At 42.1% G+C, this 24,304-nt stretch overlaps 1 protein-coding gene across 1 annotated transcript in view; it reads right to left on the bottom strand.

The window, feature by feature from the left end:
• The window catches only part of DMD (dystrophin), a 3,443,536-nt gene that overhangs the window by 1,222,219 nt on the left and 2,197,013 nt on the right, over positions 1 to 24,304 (bottom strand). Inside the window, 1 exon segment of the mRNA XM_040424996.1 lies at positions 11,928 to 12,103. Coding sequence (XP_040280930.1) covers positions 11,928 to 12,103 — 176 coding nt within the window.

Raw genomic sequence — 24,304 nt, 5'->3', positions numbered from 1 at the left:
ACTTAGGCAGCAATCTACGGTACCAGGACAGGAGAGAGCTGGCGGAAGAAATGTAGGGAGTTGATTGGTGGAGGCAGGGGGGGAGCAGGACGCGCTCACCACCAATCAGCTGGGCACCAAGTCAGCACAGAAAATGGGAACCTCCTGATGGTGTAAGTGAAGAACATGCGGGCTGGCATCAGTACAGTGCATACAGAGAAGCTGCCAGCCCAACGATAATGAATGTTATAAATGGAAGCGCGGGATGACGGCATAATTTAGCATTTAGTGAAGCCGTCAGCCCGCCCAAGGTGCTGCTTAGTGCTGCGATGTATGCGCGGGATGGATGCTTCACTGAAAGCTAACTTCTGCTGCCAGCCTGAGCTAACTCCCGGCCGCCCGCCCACAGTTTTATAGCAGCTCAGGAGCCATTAGTAAAAGCTCCTGAGCTGCCGCAGCATGCACATTTGTGGTCACCTAGCGTTTATAAGACGCACTGAGTTTTTTCCTCCACTTTGGAGGGAAAAAAGTGCGTCTTATAAAGCGAAAAATATAAATAATAATACATATGCACATGCCAATTTTCCGTTTTTTATTTCTAAACAATAGTTTTATTTATATATTTTTCTCATTTCACTTCACCAACTTAGACTATTGTGTTCTGATCCATCACATAAAATTCAGATAAAAAAACTTTAAACTTAAGGCTGTAATGTGCCAAAACACGAAAAAAGTCAAGGGAGTGAATACTTTTGCAAGGCACTGTATATTTGTAAGTGTCATATAGTCATCTTACAAACAGGTTTGTCAATTGTAGCCAGAAACAGCCAACACCTTTTAAACCTGTTGTATCAAATCAATTTACAAACTCAGAATACAGATTCATTTCCAGGTTGAGATCTTATACTATGTCTATGAAAGACACATAAATATTGTCCCTTTTGATTGGCTAAGAGTAACTGCAAGGCATTATGGGCGAGGCCACTGTCCAGGGCATTGCTTGATGTCATGTAAACTTTCTTCTTCATGTTCATCTCTAATTAGTATTTTTCATCAGTTTTTGTAAGTAGTCAGTAGTGCAACCTACAGATTAAATATATAATGTAAAGGTTTGGTGGATATTTTCTTGTTTTGGACCCACTCTTAGTTTTGGATCACAGATACTAATAAAAAAAATACTGACTAGAGATAAGTGAATTGAAGTTAACGAAGTGGAATTCTAATCCGAATTTCATGAAAATTTCAATTTGCACCAAATCCAAATTTCCTCACACTTTGTGGTAAAAAATTAATTTTTTTCCTAAAATGGCTGGTGCACATTTTAGGACATGTAGCAAAGAACTCTAGGAACGAGGGATCACCCAAAATGCCATGCATGCAGCCAATAAGCAGCCAGCCAGCCCTGTGATGTCACAGCCCTATAAATAGCCTCAGCCATCTTGGATTCAGCCATTCTACAGAGTACTTAGTGCAGGGAGAGACATTAGCAGGCACTAGGGACAGTGCTAGGAAAAACTTTAACACTTTTATTTTGCTGAATAGATGTTCAGGAAAAGATCATTAAAAGTGTAGGGAAAGGATAGGGAGGAATTATTCCACACTATAAGGGTCCTTTCACACGTCTGTAGTGCATTGCGGATCCGCAATACACCCGGCCGGCACCAATTGCGGACATGAATAGGACATGTTTTATTTTTTTCCGGAGTGTGCTCTCCGCATCCATTCCGATACCATAGAGAATGAATGGCTCCGCACCCGTTCCGCAATTTGCGCAACGGATGTGGATCCATTATTACAGATGTGTGAATGGAGTCTAAAAGGAGAACAGGGTCCAATAGAGAAGTGTACAGTCGTGGCCAAAAGTTTTGAGAATTACATAAATATTGGAAATTGGAAAAGTTGCTGCTTAAGTTTTTATAATAGCAATTTGCATATACTCCAGAATGTTATGAAGAGTGATCAGATGAATTGCATAGTCCTTCTTTGCCATGAAAATTAACTTAATCCCAAAAAAAACTTTCCACTGCATTTCATTGCTGTCATTAAAGGACCTGCTGAGATCATTTCAGTAATCGTCTTGTTAACTCAGGTGAGAATGTTGACGAGCACAAGGCTGGAGATCATTATGTCAGGCTGATTGGGTTAAAATGGCAGACTTGACATGTTAAAAGGAGGGTGATGCTTGAAATCATTGTTCTTTCATTGTTAACCATGGTGACCTGCAAAGAAACGCGTGCAGCCATCATTGCGTTGCATAAAAATGGCTTCACAGGCAAGGATATTGTGGCTACTAAGATTGCACCTCAATCAACAATTTATAGGATCATCAAGAACTTCAAGGAAAGAGGTTCAATTCTTGTTAAGAAGGCTTCAGGGCGTCCAAGAAAGTCCAGCAAGCGCCAGAATAGTCTCCTAAAGAGGATTCAGCTGCGGGATCGGAGTGCCACCAGTGCAGAGCTTGCTCAGGAATGGCAGCAGGCAGGTGTGAGCGCATCTGCACGCACAGTGAGGCGAAGACTTTTGGAAGATGGCCTGGTGTCAAGAAGGGCAGCAAAGAAGCCACTTCTCTCCAAAAAAAACATCAGGGACAGATTGATCTTCTGCAGAAAGTATGGTGAATGGACTGCTGAGGACTGGGGCAAAGTCATATTCTCCGATGAAGCCTCTTTCCGATTGTTTGGGGCATCTGGAAAAAGGCTTGTCCGGAGAAGAAAAGGTGAGCGCTACCATCAGTCCTGTGTCATGCCAACAGTAAAGCATCCTGAGACCATTCATGTGTGGGGTTGCTTCTCATCCAAGGGAGTGGGCTCACTCACAATTTTGCCCAAAAAAACAGCCATGAATAAAGAATGGTACCAAAACACCCTCCAACAGCAACTTTTTCCAACAATCCAACAACAGTTTGGTGAAGAACAATGCATTTTCCAGCACGATGGAGCACCGTGCCATAAGGCAAAAGTGATAACTAAGTGGCTCGGAGACCAAAACGTTGACATTTTGGGTCCATGGCCTGGAAACTCCCCAGATCTTAATCCCATTGAGACCTTGTGGTCAATCCTCAAGAGGCGGGTGGACAAGCAAAAACCCACTAATTCTGACAAACTCCAAGAAGTGATTATAAAAGAATGGGTTGCTATCAGTCAGGAATTGGCCCAGAAGTTGATTGAGAGCATGCCCAGTCGAATTGCAGAGGTCCTGAAAAAGAAGGGCCAACACTGCAAATACTGACTCTTTGCATGAATGTCATGTAATTGTCGATAAAAGCCTTTGGAAAGTATGAAGTGTGTGTAATTATATTTCACTACATCATAGAAACAACTGAAACAAAGATCTAAAAGCAGTTTAGCAGCAAACTCTGTGAAAACTAACATTTGTGTCATTCTCAAAACTTTTGGCCACGACTGTACATCCTGGGTAATAGAAACAATATTATTACACCTTGCTGCACTTACTGGGGATCTAATTATACTGCTGCTTTCAGGTTTTCAATAGATGATGCCTTTGTAATTCCAGCAAACCATTCTTTTTATTGGGGTGCAAGTGCTGGGTGATACAGCCATTAATAGGATGTATTACTAGGAAATATTCCTATGTCTTATTAGCACTTTTGTGGTGCAGTTATATGTTCTAAAGCCTTTTTTGCTGTGTAAAAGTCCCTTTTTAGAGTGTATAAGTTGGGAACAAAAGTGTTTTTTAGCCGTTGTGTGGTGAAGTGAGAAAATGACAACCCTTTTTGGAGTGTATTAGTGGGAAAAAAAAAAATATTAGCCGTTCAGCGGTGAAGTTATATGTTCTAAAGCCTTTTTTGTCGTGTATTAGTGGGAAAAAAAAGTATTATTTGCCGTTGTGTGGTAAAGTGACAAAATTACAGCTTTTTTTGGGGTGTATTAATTTCCTTTTTATTTACTTATTTGATCTAACAGTATGTCAGACAGAGAAGTGACAGGCCCCGTACAGGGGAGGGGCAGAGGCCTAAATATTTCTGGTGCAGGCACAGGGGTTACTTCAAGAGGCCCAGTGTCAGCTAGCGGTGGTGTCTTGTCCAGCAATCCAGCAGTTTTTGAATGGTTGATTCGGTCATCCACTTCGTCCCAAGTGACATCAGACTCCCCCAGCCAAGAGTCGGTGGGTTTATCAGACACAACCATTAGTTGGCATGGCCCGGGAGCAGGCCCTGTGACCTCACCTGTCCTCAACATGCCTCTGTCCTTTTCTGTTCCCTAAGCCAGAGAAGTATTATATGCTGTGGGCTCAGCTCAACTATACAGCAAGGACGAGCTACTAGAGGACAGTCAGCAGCTGCTGACAGCCAAGATCTGGAAGAAACATCCAGTAGGCGGGCAAGTAGTGAGAAGGAGAGTGGGTTGGTAGCTGGTGTTGCAAGTGGCCAGGCTCCTGGCTAACAGACCGTTGAGAAGGACATCACTGACGCGCCCGCAGTACTCGATGATGATGTAGCTGATCGCAATTGGGAGCAGGGTGACGAAAGGGCTTCATCATCATCGAGAGAAGAGGGTGGCATCTTGCGCGTGAGGCAGCACAGCCAGAAAGTCGGTAGCGTGGCCGGGAGTCAGCAGGGTGGCTGCAGTGGGAGGTTGGGTGCCAAAGATGCCTGGGGTAGTACACAAGCTTCGCAGGAGCCTACCTGCCTGGAAAGTAGTGGTGCAGGGGTTCACTGAGGCAGCGGCGGTAGCAGTCAGTGAGTGAGTTGGCACCACGGCCCTGCGTCAACATATACAGCAACATCATAAAGTGGCCATGGAGAATCGTGGCTCCAATGTGGTGGTCCAGCCTGCCACATCAACTGCTGCATCACCCAGTGGCACGCACCCGATTTCAGGCAGTGCAGAAGCTGAATGTGCTCCTGGCCAATTTGCTGGTGCTGCAGTCCCTCCCTTTTCCAAGTGGTGGACTCTGCACCTTTCGGAGAACTGATGGCTTGTGCCGAGCCGAGGTGGAGAGTCCCAAGCTATCATTTCTTTGCCAAAAATGTAGTAACAACCCTGCACAAATATGTAGAACAGAAGGTGGGCCAGTCCTTGAGCCTGTCGGTGTCTGCCAAAGTGCACTGCAGCGCAAACGTGTGGAGCTGTAACTACGGTCAGGGACAATACATGTCCTTTACGGCCCACTGGGTAAATGTAGTTCCTGGCAAGCCAAACCAACAACTTGGCCAGGTGGTGTCGACACTGCGTCAAGGAGGGATGAGCCATGCGCCCTGCATGGCACACATGTTCAATCTGGTTGTCAAGCGGCTCCTGAAGTCTTCTACCCACCTGCAAGACATCCTAAAAATGGCCAGGAAACTTTGCATGCACTTCAGCCACTCGTACACTGCCAAACACATCCTCCTTGAGATGCAGCGGCAGAACAGGGTCCCACAAAATAGGCTGATATGTGACGATTCCACCGTTGGAATTACACCCTTTATATGTTGGACCGAATACACGAACAGAGAAAGAGCAAAATGATTTTTTGATGATTCAAGCAGACAGGAGTACTTAACTGTGTAACTTTGATGTCAGCCAGTGGCAGCTCATGCGTGACACCTTTCATTTGCTCAGGCCCTCTGAGGATGCCAGGTTATTTGCCAGTCGCCAGGACTATTGAATAAACAACGTCATTCCACTGCTTCATGTCCTGAAACAGATGCTGGTAAATCTGGATGGTCAGGGGACTGGAGACATGGCACCTAGATCTCACGGCCATTTGAGCCCTGTGGGGACTGAACTGGAGAAGGATGAGGAAGACATTGGAGCACAAGCAATGTGTAGCGAAATGGGTGGTTTTTCTACACAAGTGACAGGAGAGGAGGAGTAGGAGCAGCCGGAAGAGCAAGAGGGAGATGAGGAAGACGAGGCAGATGACCCAGGCACACCGTGGCAGTATGCAGTGGAGATGGAGGCAGGGAGTCCCTCCTCACTTGCTTGGGTAGTGACAGCCGAATAGTCACTATTTGGTAGAGTGAAGACTTCTGGCGCCCCACCTTGTTGGACCCTTGCTACCGGTCCAAAATGAGGGCCTTTTTTACATCCGCTGTGGAAAAACTGAACTGCTATAGAGATATCCTATGCAATCGTCCATCATGTCGCAGGTCTGACCAGGGGCGCCTTCTGTGCTCTCGTTCCACTGCCATGGCTGTTGTGGCGGGGTGGGGGTGTAGGAGCAGTACCAGCTCCATCAGCAGCAGCTTGACTCTAGAGTCATTAATGAGCAGCTTTCCTAACCCGCCAAGTGAAAAAACTACTCACTAGCAGCAACAGCTAGACCTGGAGAAGAATCTGAACCAGCAGGTGGTGGCATACTTAGACAGCACCCTGCTACCCCACATTAAATATCCGCTGTACTACTAAACAGCCAAACTGGATTTGTGGCCACAACTGGCTGAGTTTGTCCTGCCCAGCCAGTAGTGTGATATAAGAGCAGGTGTTTAGTGTGGTGGGGGCCATAGTTACCCCAAGAAGAACTTGCCTGTCCACCCAAAATGTGGAGAGACTGACATTTGTCAAGATGAATCAGGCATGGATCAGCCAGGATTTCCACACACCAATGCCTGATTAGATTAGATCATCCATGCTACCTCACCCAAACCTTGACAAAAAAGGCTACCTGCCTCAAACTATTCTGATGCTGCCACCCGCCTGATGCCAAACATCTGATGCCAAGTGCTCCTTCTTACACCCAACATTATCATCAGGTACTGTTATTGCCACCTACCTCCCTACTCTGTCACTGGGTCACTCTGTGGTTTCCTGCTGCTGCTGCCATGTCACCACTCAGGTCTCTTCATGCTGCTGCTGCTGCCACCTCCACACTGTCATTGTGCTACTCTGTGGCTTCCTTATGCTGCTGCTGCCACCTCCACACTATGTCATCTTGCCACTCTGTGGTCTACTCATGCTGCTGCTAACTCAACACTATGTCACTGGGTCACTTTGTGGTTTCCTGATGCTGCTGCCATGTCACCACTCAGGTCTCCTCATGCTGCTGCTGCCAACTCCACACTGTCATTGTGCCACTCTGTGGCTTCCTAATGCTGCTGCTGCTGCCACCTCCACACTATGTCACTTTGCCACTCTGTGGTCTCCTCATGCTGCTGCTAACTCAACACTATGTCACTGGGTCACTCTGTGGTGTCCTCATACTGATGCTGATGCCACCTCCACACTATGTCACCTTGCCACTCTGTGGTCTCATCATGCTGCTGCCAACTCACAACTCTGTATCTGGGCCACTCTGTGGTCTCCTCATGCTGCTGCTGCCACCTCCATACTATGTCACCTTGCCACTCTGTGGTCTCTTCATGCTGCTGCTAAATCAACACTATGTCACTAGGTCACTCTGTGGCCTCCTCATGCTGCTGCCTCCTCCACACTATGACACCTTGCCACTCTGTGGTCTCCTCATGCTGCTGCCAACTCACAACTCTGTCTCTGGGCCACTCTGTGGTCTCCTCATGCAGCTGCCGCCTCCACACTCTGTCATTGTGCCACTCTGTGGCCTCCATATGCTGCTGCTGCTACCTACACACTATGTCACCTTGCCACTCTGTGGCCTCCTCATGCTGCTGCTAAATTAACACTATGTCACTGGGCCACTCTGTGGCCTCCTCATGCTGCTGCCGCTGACACCTACACACTATGTCACCTTGCCAGTCTGTGGCCTCCTCATGCTGATGCTAACTCAACATTATGTCATTGGGCCACTCTGTGGCCACCTCATACTTCTGCCTCCTCAACACTAGTGTTGAGTGCGAATATTCAAATTACGAATATTTATCAGGAATATCACAACTTCGAGAAAATATAGTGCAATATATTAATTTTTTTCCGAATATTCATCAATTTTTTCTTACTTGAAAAATCCTATGCGATCAATACAGGCATGGGTCAATATAGTGCTATATATTCATTTTTTAGCATTTTTGTCATTTTTTTCCATCTAAAGTTTTGATTCCTCCCTGCTTAAGTTGCTTATCAAGCAATTTAAGCAGGGAGGAATCATAACTTCAGATGGAAAAAAATGACACATATTCTAAAAAACTAATATATAGCACTATATTCAATATAGTGCTATATATTAATTTTTTACAATATTCATTAATGACTGACGATTTTTTGAGTAAAAAAAATGTAGAATATAACGAATATTCTACAATATTCGTTATTCCTGCCGCTCCTCATTACTCAACACTATGTAAATGGGCCACTCTGTGGTCTCCTCATGCTGCTGCTGCTGCCCCCTCCACATTATGTCATTGGGCCACTCTGTGGACTTCTCAAGCTGTTCTCCCCCTCCCCCCCCACTCCATGACTGGGCCACTATTTTGCCTTTTTTGGTCTGGTTGACATTATCATTTATTTGACCCTTCTTCTGATCTGTCAGAAGGAAGGAAGGAAAAATGACATGCACAATGGATCATGTCTGTGTAGCAGCTGTAAGGCCTGTATGACATGGTCCCATCAGAATTGGCTTATGATTTGGTAGCCGAAGCAGGAGTGGGTACAAAACACAGAAGACATGCAAATCATTCACGTGTCATCTTTGCTTTGGGTCCACTCCTTGTTTTTTGGCTTAGGAATACTGATGGATTACTGACCAAATACTGACCGAGTAAAGGCGGATGCTGAACAGACAGGATCTGTTTTTTGGGGGGTTATTGTTCTGACGGATCAGAGGAAGGGCAAAATAATCAGTGACCTCAACACAAATTTACTGCTGATACCCTCTCCACTCTATCAGGGAGGATCTACTTGTATATGTGTTTAATACAACAGGTTCTGTAAACATCTATGTGGAATCCGCTGCTGATGGTGTAAAAGTAGTGTGCTCTTTCATGTTATAGTAGGATCTTGGGCTTCTGAACAGTTCTTTATACCTGCATCGACCTGTAAGGCTGAGTTCACACTTGAGTTATTTAGTCAGTTTAGGCCCTGTAACTGCCCAAATTAGTGAAGTATGCAGTGATTCTAAGAGCGACGCCTGTCATGTGTGTGCCATGCTCACTCACAGTATTGTTTGACTACCACAGCAGACTCCCTATGCGTGTTACTGCAAGGCACAGTATTCTACACCACTATACAGGCTCTCTGCAGCCAGGAACTATCAGTTTTTTTTTATGTGATTCACTGCAAATAAATTGGAATTGAATCTTTTCAGAAAATTTCAGCAAACTGGCCAAATCTAATTTTTTTTTAAAATTTGCTCATCTCTGATACTGACCAAAAACTGATGTTTTAACAGTTGCCAAGTGCAAAGTTGAAGGGATCAAAATATAAACTTTTGTATTATATAGTGTTGAGTGAATCAAGCTTCAGGTCCAAGATTCAAGGTAAATTTGTTCAAAAGTTTGTTCTAATGCTGTACGGACACCCATCTCCGTAGAGCATTAAAATGTATAGGCTCTGGCGAAGTTAAATTCATTATTTAAAAACTTATGGCCGAAGTTATTCACTGAAATTCCGCGAGACTTCGGTGAATAACTTTGACCATAAAAATTTAAACATGAAAACCATTTAATAACTTGAATCCAAATTCGGCTTTAGTACCAGCCAGTACCTCGGTACTAAAGCCGACTTCGGATCCAAGTTTTAAAATGGTTTTCAAGATTTTAAATCGAAGTTATTTACTGAAGTCCCGCGAAACGGTGATAACGAATTTCCCTTGCTGGAGCCCATACATTTGAATGCTGTATGGAGACAAATCTCCATATAGCATTCAAACGATGTTTTGAACAAATTGACTTCGGATCTTGGTCACTCAACACTAGTATTATGTGCAAGGTTTTTACCAGACTGCTTTTTTCATAAGGTGCAGAAAATACTGAAGACTAACAAAGTGTGGGTGTTTCTCCTGTTTACTTGTATTATCCATATTTTGCTTCTATACAGTACATGTATTTTCTCTACTGAAGTCATTGTGGAAAATTGTGTACAATAAATAAATCTAAGAACATAAAATACACATGCACTGAATACCTAGCATAAAATGCAATGTTTATTGACTTTATGAATTGATATTACCAAACAAATGTCTTAAAATACCATTGGAGCTATAAAAATGTTTTTTTTTCTTCTCTTTTTTGTTTTTAGCTCTGCACGTTTTTTTACTTTTCTGTTCATCCAGCCATATGAGGACTTATTTGTTTGTCAGAAAAGTTTTATTTTTGTAATGACGCCATTAAATTTACCATAATATACTGAAAAATCGGAAAAAAAAAACAATCCGGTCATTTTTTTTTTGTTTTGCTTTCACAATGTTTACTGTGTGGTAAAAATAAAATATTACTTCCATTATGCACATCAGTATGATTACAGTGATACCAAGTTTATATATATTTTTTTTGTTTTTGCTATAATACCTTTAAAATTTTAAACCTTTAAAAATTGCTTGATATTGTCATATTCTGATACCCATAACATTGTCACATCCTTAAGCATGTCATTGTTTGATCACATATATACTACACTGCAATACTTAAAAACCATAGTATATGGTCTTCCTATTAAGACTTGCCACAGAAGGTGCTTAATAGAAGAATTACAATGACAGATCTGAGAGCCTTCACAAGGCTCCAGGCTATGATGACAACCAATTGGCAATCTGTAATATCACAGCCAGGGGAAAGGGAGGGGTTATTAGGGGTCACATACTCAAAATGCTATTGACTGTGCCATTTGAGAGGTTAAGTGTCAATGATCAGAGTTATCACCAATCACAGACACTGCCTATAGGTGTCATCTGTGAAGCATAGTTTCACCCTCTGGCTTTGATATCATATTTAAACTCCCAATATACATTGTAAATGTACAGCAGATACCTCTAAGGGGTTATAGATTCATTTAGTGGAGTAAAAACATGATATCAAGCAACTTCTTATATATCAAAAACTCAGTTTTGACTTTATTTCAGGGGGAGCATTAGTCTAATGGATTGTGAATATGGCACATGGAGGAATATGCTCAAATTTGAGATGAAAAATGATATGAGATATTTTAGCCTTATCCTGGAAATGGCATTGCAAGTTGTTTTATCAATCAAGTAATCACCATTTTTTCTTTTAGATTATCAAATAAGAAAACCCTTTACAAATGTTCTGGCTTTAAAAGACACTTTCCAATAAATTACAAATTAAAAAAATAGTGTAAATATCATTCATAATCTAGCAGCACACACAAGGACTGAATACTTTCATCGGCATGTGGCGTAATATGGATACATAACAGCTAAGACAGACAGAGAGAAAGTATTGACTGAATTATTTTGCCACACAAGATGTTGCCACTGCAAACCGTGTCAATATTTTCAGTACTTTATTTAGGAAATTTAATTATTAAACCTGTCATCAAAGAGCTCGCAGAGATTAAGTTATTGATACAAAGCAGACAAGTTTAGTTATGGTTCAATATAGTTATTTACAAAAAAGTAAGGGATTAAAGCATCACTGAACTTTTTAAAAACCTTAGATAGGTCATTATGACATATCAAATGTTTTGATTGCTAGAAGGAGGAGAGAGAAGGGCTTATATACTATACCGTACTGCATGAGCAGGAATGAAGAAGGACCCGTAGAATTGTTATAGAATCCTTTTTTCTAATGATCAGTGGCTCTCATCATTCAGACCCACCTTTATCAATATGAAATGTTCAAAGTTTTTTCAAGGTTCAATGACCCTGAAAGGTCTAAAATGGTCTCCCCAGTAAATAAATGCATGTGGCTACAAGGAGCATCTCTTGCCCTGGAGGACCTGACATGCTAAAACATTGTATTAATTTTAGTGGGGCTTGTGCAATGCTTTAGGACAGTCCCATGCTGTGGTAGGGAGGATCAGCCTATCGTCGGGTCACCCTACTAACAAAATTGGACAACCTCTTTTAATTTCATTAGCACTGTGAATCATGAATTGCTGAGTAATAGAGAAACTCTATATGCATAGAGAGGTACTCACTTTCGTCTTCTCTCCTGTAACTTTCTGTTAACTGTGTTCCAGCGAGAATTTAAGGCAGTCAAATTATCCTTAATACGAGCAGCGTCTGCAGCTGAGGACTGCTCAGCAATCTCTCCGCCAGATACATTCAGTGTTTTCACAACAGCTAGCTGTTCAGCTATGCCATCTTCAAGAGCCTGAAGGAGAAAAACATAGATGTTTTAATTATCATAGAATAATGGCTCTTAAAATTACTATAAGTGGTCAGAGCTTGACATTATTCTTACTACCATTAGAATGTCCATGTACGCCTTTGCTTCCGCCATGCCACAGTGAGCTATGTACATGTAAGCTTGACAAAAGAAATTTATATTTAGGCCAAAACTTTGCTTCATATGACGCTTGATGTGAACACCTAAACATGGTGGATCTCTAATAAAAACACCCTATAATTGTATCAAATCCACAAATGCTGTCCCATTATTATCATAACCATTTAGTGATGACCAAAATAGATTATTCTTACTACCATTACAATATCTGTCAGTGAGGGTACAGTAAATGTTAGCTACTCGGGCTAATAGCTGCCCTCTACTGGAAAGAATGTATGTTCTGTTGTATGTATGTAATGTAATAAACTATTCTTGTTGTAGTGTCAGAGCAATTGTAGATGATCTAGTTAACAATCTCTACCTAGTGTAGCAAGCGCAAAATGAATGCTTCTTGTAAGATAGCCAATAATTGTAGCGTGCCTACACTATTCACCTACCAAGCTGTTTATTTACTTTGCCATGCTATATAAATAGCACAGAGTACACATTGTTAATTTGTTCATCTAGCTGTTATCCCTCTCTATGAGTAGAAGATATAGTGAGTCAAAGATCAGTATTGGGTCCTATTGTCTTCAACATTCAGAGAGAATAATCCTAAAACATAACATTTAATTTTTATGCTGAATAAAATCCTAAATATAGTGTGCAAAAAATCAGATACAAGGGATGAGTATAGGTATAGACCGCTATGTAAAGTGGTCCATGGTCATCCCAGTATCAAAAATTAAAAGTGCACGGCGGCACTGAGTAGGTAACCAGTGTGTCCTACCGGTACCCAGGGAAGGTCGTCAGAAGCAACTCCACACGATGTTTCAGTAGTGGTTCATCCTGTATAGATGGTCGGATGAATCGCAGGGAAAAGAGAAGTAGATGAAATCAAACATATGCATGTAGGGTCCCTATAGTAAACCCTATAGCTGTCTGACCATAAACCCTGATACTAAAAGTATGGTAGCAGCCTGACCACAGGGCACTCGTCCTTAAAAGGACGACCCCGTCCGGAACCTGTCCCTGATTCTACAATACTAAATGTCCCTGTATATGCATAGGCAAATCCCTACATGCACGTTTCGCTGCCGGGACAAAGGGCAGCTCATCAGGGGAGATGATGTAATGACAGGCAAGTCAATCCTAGATAAAACAGACAAGCCTACAGACCAAAATTGACACGGTCAGTCAAATGGTCATAAGGTGCACAAAGATATTTGGCCCCTTCGTGGGCTACCTCATCGGTAAGAGGTTAAACAGAAATGCAGTATTCAGATGAGAGTGACTGCATATGGGATGCCAACTAACCTGGTGTATCCTCCTTGTTTAAATACGCCTTGATTCCCGCCACTGCCGTCGGTAATGAGGGCCAATGAGCGTGCTTACTCGCCTGCACGTAAGCGTAGCGCATGCGCACATCGCAGAATGGAAACGAGGCTTGGAGCGCAGACAGAGTGCCTGATACGGAACGCACTCCTGCGCATGCGCGAGCTCGCATTAGATATCGCGAGATCGCGGAGGCTGTACAGAACAGCAGAAGAGATGAGAAGCAGTTCAGATGTCAATTACTTCTTAATACTCAGAGGTCTTTTCTGATAGATCATATCAGCAAAAAAAGAGTGTACCTTCCTTTAAAGTCGCATTTAAGGAGCTTAATCGACTTTATAAGGAACATTTGGCCTGCTGGTGGGAGGTACAGAGCCTTGATAATTACATCAAGCAAGGCATAGTACCACGAGGACTCCGTATTTCTGTCACCCCGGTGCAGAAACAACGTAGCCCCGGTTTTACCACCCGTTGGGAACAGCTGGCCACAAAAAGTTCACTTCAGTTGATGACACTTTTACTAGAGGAAGAAAGACTAAATTTAACTTGCCTCACTGATAAACTTAACACCCAAGTTGAGGTTACCAAAACTTTCTCAAGTGATCCTGATTTTCTCAACAAGGAGAAGCAACTCCAAGCTACTGTTGAGAAATATCAGTATTACTTGCGTGAACGTAAACATAGGCAATTTAACAAGGACCTTGCCGAGTTCAAAGAAAACAAGGCCTATTTGGTCCTAAGAGAAGCGGCCCCCAAAGAAGCTACCTCTGAGATCTCCACCACTGACACTGAGGTTTCAGATAGTGATAGAGAACCTGGTGGTAATCCCAACAGAAATAAACAAAAGAATTTCAACAAAAAAGGGAAAGGTAGAGGGAGGGGGAGAGGCTCAGCTGGCCCTGGTAAACTTGTTTTTTTAGACCAAGGTGTGAATTACCCGCTCAGGAACCGTCCCAACACATGGGACCTGTTGGGCCCGAAGTGATCAACCTCTCCAAACGCACTCTTACTCATAGCGAAATGGCGATACTATCTAAAGGACTTTCATTTGTCCCCACTCGCCATTACGATATGTTCATGTGGGTTAAAGACCTACACCAGTTCATACGAAAACTAAGGTGGCACAAACATTTTAAGATTACGGAACAAAAGAAGTGTCAGTTGTTAGGCATACCGACTAACATCCTGAGGGATGTGGAATTGTTGCATAGCCTCACAGAGGACGCCCATACATTGCAGGGTGTTGGCCCATTCACGTCTTTGCGCAATAAAAGCAACAAAATGCCGCCGGACGGCGACATTTCGTGTGTGGACGTCTTTCTACAGCTCGTCAGCACTGACTTAATGGCTATGCAACATTTCCCGCATTACAACAACTGTTCATCTGAGGAACATCAGGCTATCAGGTCCTTAAAGGATGATAAGGATACAATTATCAAACCGTCGGATAAAGGCGGAAACACGGTAATCATGAATCGATCAGATTACCAATCTATGTGTGAACAGATCCTTAAAGATAAAAACAGCTATCAGTTACTAACATCTAACCCGACAGCACCGTACTTAGTTGAACTAAGAGAGATCCTCCTGGCTGGTAGAGCGTCGAATCTCATCTCACAAGATGAGCTGGACTTTATGTACCCCCGGCACCCGATTGTGGCTACGTTCTATAGTCTTCCAAAGGTCCATAAAGGTCTTAGACCACTAAAGGGGAGACCTATCGTGGCCGGAATCGGGAGCATTGGACAAAATATAGGGGTATATATAGACCAGATTCTAATGCCATTTGTTGTTGCACTCCCCTCCTACACCCGTGATACAATGGACCTTTTAAAACGGGTGGAGGGTATTTGTGTCGATGATCACTCCTTACTAGCCAGTGTGGATGTGGAGGCATTATACTCCTCCATACCACATGAGGCTGGGTTGTTGGCAGTCAGCTATTATCTTAGCATGCGAGGACAACAGTTTAAGGCGCATAATACCTTTGTCTTACAGCTGCTTAGATTTTTGCTGACACACAACTTCTTTACCTTTGACGGTCGGCTTTACCACCAGCTCAGGGGTACGGCCATGGGTTGTTCCTGTGCGCTGTCCTATGCCAACCTGCTCCTGGGCTGGTGGGAGGCCACCGTTGTTTTCGGAGAGGGTGAACCGATGACCGGGCCCATCGCTATATGGGCCCGGTACATCGATGACATCCTCATAGTCTGGAATGCGGGCACCCTGGAATTCAAAAGGTTTGTGGACTTTCTTAATGTCAACTCCATTGGTCTCCGTTTTACCTACGAGACCAATGATTGTTCCCTTCCTTTTCTGGATGTCCGTATTTCCAAGAAACCTGATGGCGAACTCTCTACAACTGTATTTCGCAAGACCACGACTACCAACTCGGTCCTGCATTGGCAGAGTAGCCACCCATTACCACTTGAGAGAGGTATACCCTATGGACAATACCTGCGTTTACGCAGGAACTGCTCTGATGAGGATGAATATTTACATCAGGCAGCTGACCTTAGACAAAGATTCAGGGCCAGGGGTTACCCCGACAAGGTTTTGAGAGGGGCTTTTCAGAGGGCTACTAACACCCCTAGAGAGACTTTGCTTACTCCGAAGACCAGACAGGAGGGTGACAGAAAGGTGAGGTTCATTACCACTTTTGACGGCTCTCCCAATGAATCAAGGGAGATTTTGGCACGACACTGGCCTATCCTACTTATGGATTCAGATGTCCGAGAAGTACTGCATGAACACCCACAGGTGACGTTTAGAAGAGGTCAAAGTCTTAAGGACTTATTGGTGCACAGCCATCTTGCACCTCCAGCTAGACCAAGTACGTGGCTGAGTCGTCGACAGCTATAGGGTTTACTATAGGGACCCTACATGCATATGTTTGATTTCATCTACTTCTCTTTTCCCTGCGATTCATCCGACCATCTATACAGGATGAACCACTACTGAAACATCGTGTGGAGTTGCTTCTGACGACCTTCCCTGGGTACCGGTAGGACACACTGGTTACCTACTCAGTGCCGCCGTGCACTTTTAATTTTTGATACTGGGATGACCATGGACCACTTTACATAGCGGTCTATACCTATACTCATCCCTTGTATCTGATTTTTTGCACACTATATTTAGGATTTTATTCAGCATAAAAATTAAATGTTATGTTTTAGGATTATTCTCTCTGAATGTTGCTTATACCCCAGATAATCCAGAGCGCAGACACACCCAGATCTGACCGCTTTAATTCACTGATTTTTGATCCTATTGTCTTCAGTATATTAATTAATGATCTTGTAGAAGACTTGTACATTAAAATATCATTTTTTTGCAGATGACACTAAACTGTGTAAATTAATTAACACAGAAGAGGACAGTATACTGCTTCAGATGGATCTGGATAGATTGGAGGCTTGGTCAGAGAAGTGGCCAATGAGGTTTAACACTGACAAATGTAAGGTTATGCACATGGGAAGGAATAATGTAAGTCACTTGTACATACTAAATGGTAAAACACAAGGTAACACTGACATGGAGAAGGACTTAGGAATTTTAGTAAATAGCAAACTAAGCTGCAGAAACCAGTTTCAGGCAGCTGCTGCCAAGGCCAATAAGATAATAGGTTGCATCAAAAAGGGCACAATCCTGCCACTTTACAAATCACTAGTCAGACCACACATGGAACACTGTGTACAGTTCTGGGCTCCTGTGAACAATACAGACATAGCAGAGCTGGAGAGGGTTCAGAAGAGGGCAACTAAAGTAATAACTGGAATTAGTGGACTACAGTACCCTGAAAGGTTATCAAAATTAGGATTATTCAATTTAGAAAAACAGATGACTGAGGGGAGATAAAATAACTATGTATAAATACATCAGGGGTCAATACAGAGATCTCTCCCACCATCTATGTATACCAAGGACTTTGATGAGGGGACATCATAGAAGAGGATTCATAGAAGATGATTCTTTATGGTAAGAGCAATGAGACTATGGAACTCTCTGCCTGAGGACATGGTGATGGTGAATTCACTAAAAGAGTTCAAGAGGGGCCTGGATATATTTCTGGAGTGTAATAATATTACAGGGTATAGTTACTAGAGATGGGTTTTTGATCTGGGGAGTTATTCTGATTGCCTCATTGGAGTCCCTGAAATTAGGAAAATTGGCTTCTACTTCACTTTTTTTCCCCCTATCTGTTGGATCAACTTGCAGGAAAACAGGCGGAACTGGATGGACAGATGTCTTTTTTCAGCCTAACAAACTATGTTACTATGAAACCACCCCAATGTCACAGCTTGTATTAATTTATGTCCAGTGCTGCTTAGACAACGATTTTTTATGTGTTTATATGGTTCCAGTCTATCCTTCCCATATACAGACATACAGGGTGGGCAATTTATATGGATACACCTTAATAAAATGGGAATGGTTGGTGATATTAACTTCCTGTTTGTGGCACATTAGTATATGTGAGGGGGGAAACTTTTCAAGATGTGTGGTGACCATGGCAGCCATTTTTAAGTCGGCCATTTTGAATCCAACTTTTGTTTTTTCAATAGGAAGAGGGTCATGTGACACATCAAACTTATTGGGAATTTCACAAGAAAAACAATGGTGTGCTTGGTTGTAACGTAACTTTATTCTTTCATAAGTTATTATCAAGTTTCTCTTTGTTGCCATTGACATGTCACCGAGGTTAACACGTGAAGAGCGGATAGAAATTGTGTTGATGTCTGGTGAACGCAGTAACCGGGTCATTGCAGCAGATTTTAATGCAAGACACCCTACGAGACCACCCATCTCCCATGCTACAGTTAGTAAACTGCTTGCTAAGTTTCGTAAAACTGGTTCAGTGTTGGATTTGCCAAAATGTGGACGCATGAAATCTGTCTCTAATGAAGAAACATCAGTGGCTGTCCTAGCTTAATTCAGCAAGAGCCCACAGCGTAGCACTCGCCACATGTCACTGGAGAGTGGCATTAGTCGAACATCCCTTCGGCGGATATTAGCTACTCACAAATGGCACCCTTACAAACTCCAGATACTGCAGCATCTCAACGAGGATGACCCAGAATTTTCAGAATGGGCAAAACAAAAATTGCAACAGGACCCTCAGTTTACGCAGAAGACTTTGTTCAGTGATGAGGCAAACTTTTATGTGAATGGTGAAGTTAACAAACAAAACCACCGCTATTGGTCTGACACTAACCCACATTGGATCTCCCTCCAAGACTGTTGGAACAAAAAAATATGGTATGGTGTGGTATATGGGGTACAAAGATAGTGGGGCCATTCTTCATCAATGGAAACCTCAAGGCCACTGGATATGCGAAATTGCTACATGATGATGTGTTTCCCTCTTCATGCACTGAAGCTGGCACGTTCCCTGAGTTTTTCCAGCAAGATGGTGCACCACCACATTATGGGTGTCAGGTCCGAGCATTCGTAGATGAACAGTTTCTTGGAAAGTGGATTGGTTGTCGTGGGCCAGTTGAATGGCCCCCAAGGTCTCCCGATCTGACCCCCTTAAACTTTTATCTTTGGGGTCATCTGAAGGCAATTGTCTATGCTGTGAAGATACGAGATGTGCAGCACCTCAAACTACGGATACTGGAAGCCTGTGCTAGCATTTTTCCTGCGGTGTTGCTATCAGTGTGTGAAGAGTGGGAGAAGAGGGTTGCATTGACAATCCAACACAATGGGCAGCACATTGAACACATTTTATCACTGGTCAGAAAATTGTAAATAACTCATGAAAGAATAAAGTTACGTTAAAATCAATTTGATGTGTCACATGAGCCTCTTCCTATTGAAAAAACAAAAAGTTTTTGGCCGACTTCAAAATGGCCGCCATGGTCACCACCCATCTTGCAAGGTTTCCCCCCTCACATATACTAATGTGCCACAAACAGGAAGTTAATATCACCAACCATTCCCATTTTATTAAGGTGTATCCATATAAATGGCCCACCCTGTAGATAGATAGATAGATAGATAGATAGATAGATAGATAGACAGACGGAGAGACACATAGGCAGTTAAATTCCAATGAAATGCCAACCTTTATTTACTTATTTTTTGTGATAAAAACTATATTGTGCAGTATTTCTTCATTTTATAGTAAAGTATGTATAGTGTATTAAAGCTGGACATGACTATAGAAAGAATACATTCTAGGTAAACTGTGTAACATAGAAACATAGAAACATAGAAACATAGAATGTGTCGGCAGATAAGAACCATTTGGCCCATCTAGTCTGCCCAATATACTGAATACTATGGATAGCCCCCGGCCCTATCTTATATGAAGGATGGCCTTATGCCTATCCCATGCATGCTTAAACCCCTTTACTGTATTTGCAGCTACCACTTCTGCAGGAAGGCTATTCCATGCATCCACTACTCTCTCAGTAAAGTAATACTTCCTTATATTACTTTTAAACCTTTGCCCCTCTAATTTAAAACTGTGTCCTCTTGTGGTAGTTTTTCTTCTTTTAAATATGCTCTCTTCCTTTACCGAGTTGATTCCCTTTATGTATTTAAAAGTTTCTATCATATCCCCTCTGTCTCTTCTTTCTTCCAAGCTATACATATTAAGGTCCTTTAACCTTTCCTGGTAAGTTTTATCCTGCAATCCATGTACTAGTTTAGTAGCTCTTCTCTGAACTCTCTCTAGAGTATCTATATCCTTCTGGAGATATGGCCTCCAGTACTGCGCACAATACTCCAAGTGAGGTCTCACCAGTGTTCTGTACAGCGGCATAAGCACTTCACTCTTTCTACTGCTTATACCTCTCCCTATACATCCAAGCATTCTGCTGGCATTTCGTGCTGCTCTATTACATTGTCTTCCCACCTTTAAGTCTTCTGAAATAATTACTCCTAAATCCCTTTCCTCAGATACTGAGGTCAGGACTGTGTCAAATATTCTATATTCTGCCCTTGGGTTTTTACGCCCCAGGTGCATTATCTTGCACTTATCCACATTAAATTTCAGTTTCCAGAGTTCTGACCATTCTTCTAGTTTTCCTAAATCCTTTTCCATTTGGCGTTTCCCTCCAGGAACATCAACCCTGTTACATATCTTTGTGTCATCAGCAAAAAGACAAACCTTACCAGCGAGGCCTTTTGCAATATCACTTATGAAGATATTAAACAAAATCGGTCCCAGTACAGATCCCTGTGGAACCCCACTGGTAACATTACCTTGTTTTGAATGTTCTCCATTGACTACAACCCTCTGTTGTCTGTCACTCAGCCACTGCCTAATCCACTCAACAATATGGGAGTCCATGCTCAATGACTTCAGTTTATTGATAAGTCTTCTATGTGGGACAGTGTCAAAAGCCTTACTAAAATCTAGATATGCGATGTCTACTGCACCTCCACCGTCTATTATTTTATTCACCCAGTCAAAAAAATCTATAAGATTTGTTTGACATGATCTCCCTGAAGTAAACCCATGTTGTTTTTCATCTTGCAATCCATGGGATTTTAGATGTTCCACAATCCTATCCTTTAATAGGGTTTCCATTAATTTGCCTACTATTGATGTCAGACTCACTGGTCTATAGTTGCTCGATTCCTCCCTACTACCTTTCTTGTGAATGGGCACGACATTTGCCAATTTCCAATCTTCCGGGACGACTCCTGTTACTAATGATTGGTTAAATAAATCTGTTAACGGTTTTGCCAGCTCACCACTAAGCTCTTTTAATAATTTTGGGTGTATCTCATCAGGCCCCTGTGACTTATCTGTCTTCACCTTAGACAGCAAACTTAGAACATCTTCCTCTGTAAAGATACATGCATCAAACGATTTAATAGTCATTCTTTCTAGTGGAGGTCCTTCTCCTTTTTCTTTTGTAAAAACTGAACAGAAGTATTCATTAAGGCAGTCGGCTAGCCCTTTATTCTCTTCTACATACCTTCCGTCCTTTGTTTTTAATTTAGTTATTCCTTGTTTTAATTTCCTTTTTTCATTTATATATCTGAAGAATGTCTTATCCCCTTTTTTCATAGACTGAGCTAGTTTTTCTTCTGCCTGCGCTTTAGAAGTTCTTATAACTTGCTTGGCCTCTCTCTGCCTAATCTTGTAGATTTCCTTATCTTCATTGCTCTGGGTTTTTTTATAATTACAAAATGCTAGCTTTTTATTTTTAATGATTTGGGCCACTTCTGCTGAGTACCACATTGGTCTCCTCCTTTTTTTGCTTTTACTGACAAGTCTAATGCAATTTTCTGTTGCCTTCAATAATGCACCTTTTAAGTAGTCCCATTTCTCCTGGACTCCATGTAATCCGTTCCAGTCTGATAAGGACTCATTTATGACTAATTTCATTTTTGAAAAGTCTGTTTTTCTAAAATCTAAAACTTTTGTTTTTGTGTGGTGGGACTCTTTCACAGTTCTTATATTAAACCACACTGACTGGTGATCACTAGATCCCAAGGTTTCGCCTACAATGACATCATATACCGAATCCCCGTTTGTGAATACCAAATCCAAAATGGCCTCCCTCCGGGTTGGCTCCTCAACCACTTGTTGTAGAGATAACCCCAGTAGGGAATTTAGAATATCTGTACTCCTGGTAGAACTTGCTATTTTGGTTTTCCAGTTTATATCTGGAAGATTGAAATCTCCCATAATGATAACTTCTCCTTTCATTGTCATTTTAGCTATTTCTTCAACTAGTAGAACATAATATTTCAGCGCATGGAATTCTAAACATGTACAATATCTTTTTTAATCCACTGCCAGAGTAGGACAGAAATATCCTTCTGCTAGTTGAACATCAGGAATCAAAGAATCTTTTTTTGAAATTCTGTCAACTAGCACACTGTGATTTGTATGCCCTCGGGATACGTATATGTTCTAAAATATTTTCTGAGGGAGATTCCAAAACAACTACTAAAGAGCAGTCCAGCAGCTTGTGAAGTAATAAGGAAATAATGCTGGACCATAGATAGTATTAAAACCTGCCAAAATACAATATGAAAGTGACATAAGAAGCTTATCCATTTTGTGTGTACTCTTTCTCTTCAGAATATCTACAATTTATATAATCTCAATTATATAAACTGTATAAACAATGAGGGGCAGTAATAAATAGCAAAACAGCTTCAATCCTATGAAAGCTAATATGTTTTATGTCCTTTCACAACCAGTATTATATATTTGTCTATTTTCATAAGAATGTTTTTATTGCTTCAGTATTTCTAACATATAAAATGAAGCATTTTAGTAAGTAATGCTTTTAAAAACTATTATTTTGTGTACACAGCTCCATTGCAGAACTCTATGTCTCCAATGGCTACAGTTTGATTACAAACCAACCTTGCATGCAGTCTGATCTTTCAGTCATGTTTGAATTTCTTACATCTATTCATGGTTTCTATGAAATCTGTATTTATGAGATATATAGATCTGCGTAGGAGCTATGCATACACAATAGTAGACTGTTATTATTTAAAGGGTTTCTATCACTTCGTTTCACATAATTAGCTGTCAGACACTAGCGATCCGCTAGTGTCTGCTCTGCCAAACCATCCTAATATAATTTGGGGCAGCCGTTTCGCAAAAAAAAGAACTTTTATTGATATGCTAATGAGCCTCTAGGTGCTATGGGGGCGTCATTAGCACCTAGAGGCTCGGTCTACCTTCACAAACTGCCGCCGCCCAGCGCGTCCCTCCAGCCCGCCCATCTCCTCCGGAATGTGATCCTCCCTGTGAGCGTATGTATTCGGCGCATGCGCAGTGAATGTCCGACCGCTTCCCTGCTCAGACATCTCCACTGCGCCTGTTCCTCGGAGCACTATGACGTCATCGCGCAGGCGCAGTGGAGATGTCTGAGCAGGGAAGCGGTCAGACATTCACTGCGCATGCGCCGAATACATACGCTCACAGGGAGGATCGCATTCAGGAGGAGATGGGCGGGCTGGAGGGACGCGCTGGGCGGCGGCAGTTTGTGAAGGTAGACCGAGCCTCTAGGTGCTAATGACGCCCCCATAGCACCTAGAGGCTCATTAGCATATCAATAAAAGTTTTTTTAGCGAAATGGCTGCCTCAAAAGCAATTATATAAGGATGGTTTGGCAGAGCAGACACTATCGGATCGCTAGTGTCTGACAGCTAATTATGTGAAACGAAGTGGTAGAAACCCTTTAAGACAATCTGCAAAGTGGCTTTATTTTTTATTTTAGAAGAATTAGCAATGAAATATTGAATGCAAACTTTGCATGCCCCTTTAGTTGATGGATGCTGCATTAAATACAAGTATACTCCATATTTAGAAATACAGTATAATGCTATTAAAGCACTGAATCTCCACATAGACCCAGAGATAATTTAGTTCTGATAATATCCTACCAACTATCTTCTGTCTGTAGTCCAGTGAGAGCATTTTGGCACCTTTTTATTTAGCAAAATAATATAAATATAATTTTCTGAATGCAATAATGTTTAGGTGTATTACAAATTCAAGCAATGTAACTTTACAATGTGTCAGCTGGTGCCTTCAAGAGATCTGCATGGAAACCTTACAAAAACATTATATGCATACAACAGTGGCCAAAAGTTTAACGGGGTTGTTTAAGTTAAATAAAAACTCAGGCATCCCTTGTAAATGTGCCAAAATAATTAACAAAGGAGATACAGTATATCTCCCCTGCAGCTTTCTTGACTCTAGCAATAACATTTCATGAACAGGGGTCACGGTTGCAGCCGATCACAGGCCTCAGCAATGAC

This window comes from Bufo bufo, chromosome 3 (assembly GCF_905171765.1).
Source record: "Bufo bufo chromosome 3, aBufBuf1.1, whole genome shotgun sequence".
Taxonomy (NCBI): domain Eukaryota; kingdom Metazoa; phylum Chordata; class Amphibia; order Anura; family Bufonidae; genus Bufo; species Bufo bufo.
Note: the sequence above shows the minus strand (reverse complement) of the source record. Positions and strands in the feature narration are given on the sequence as shown.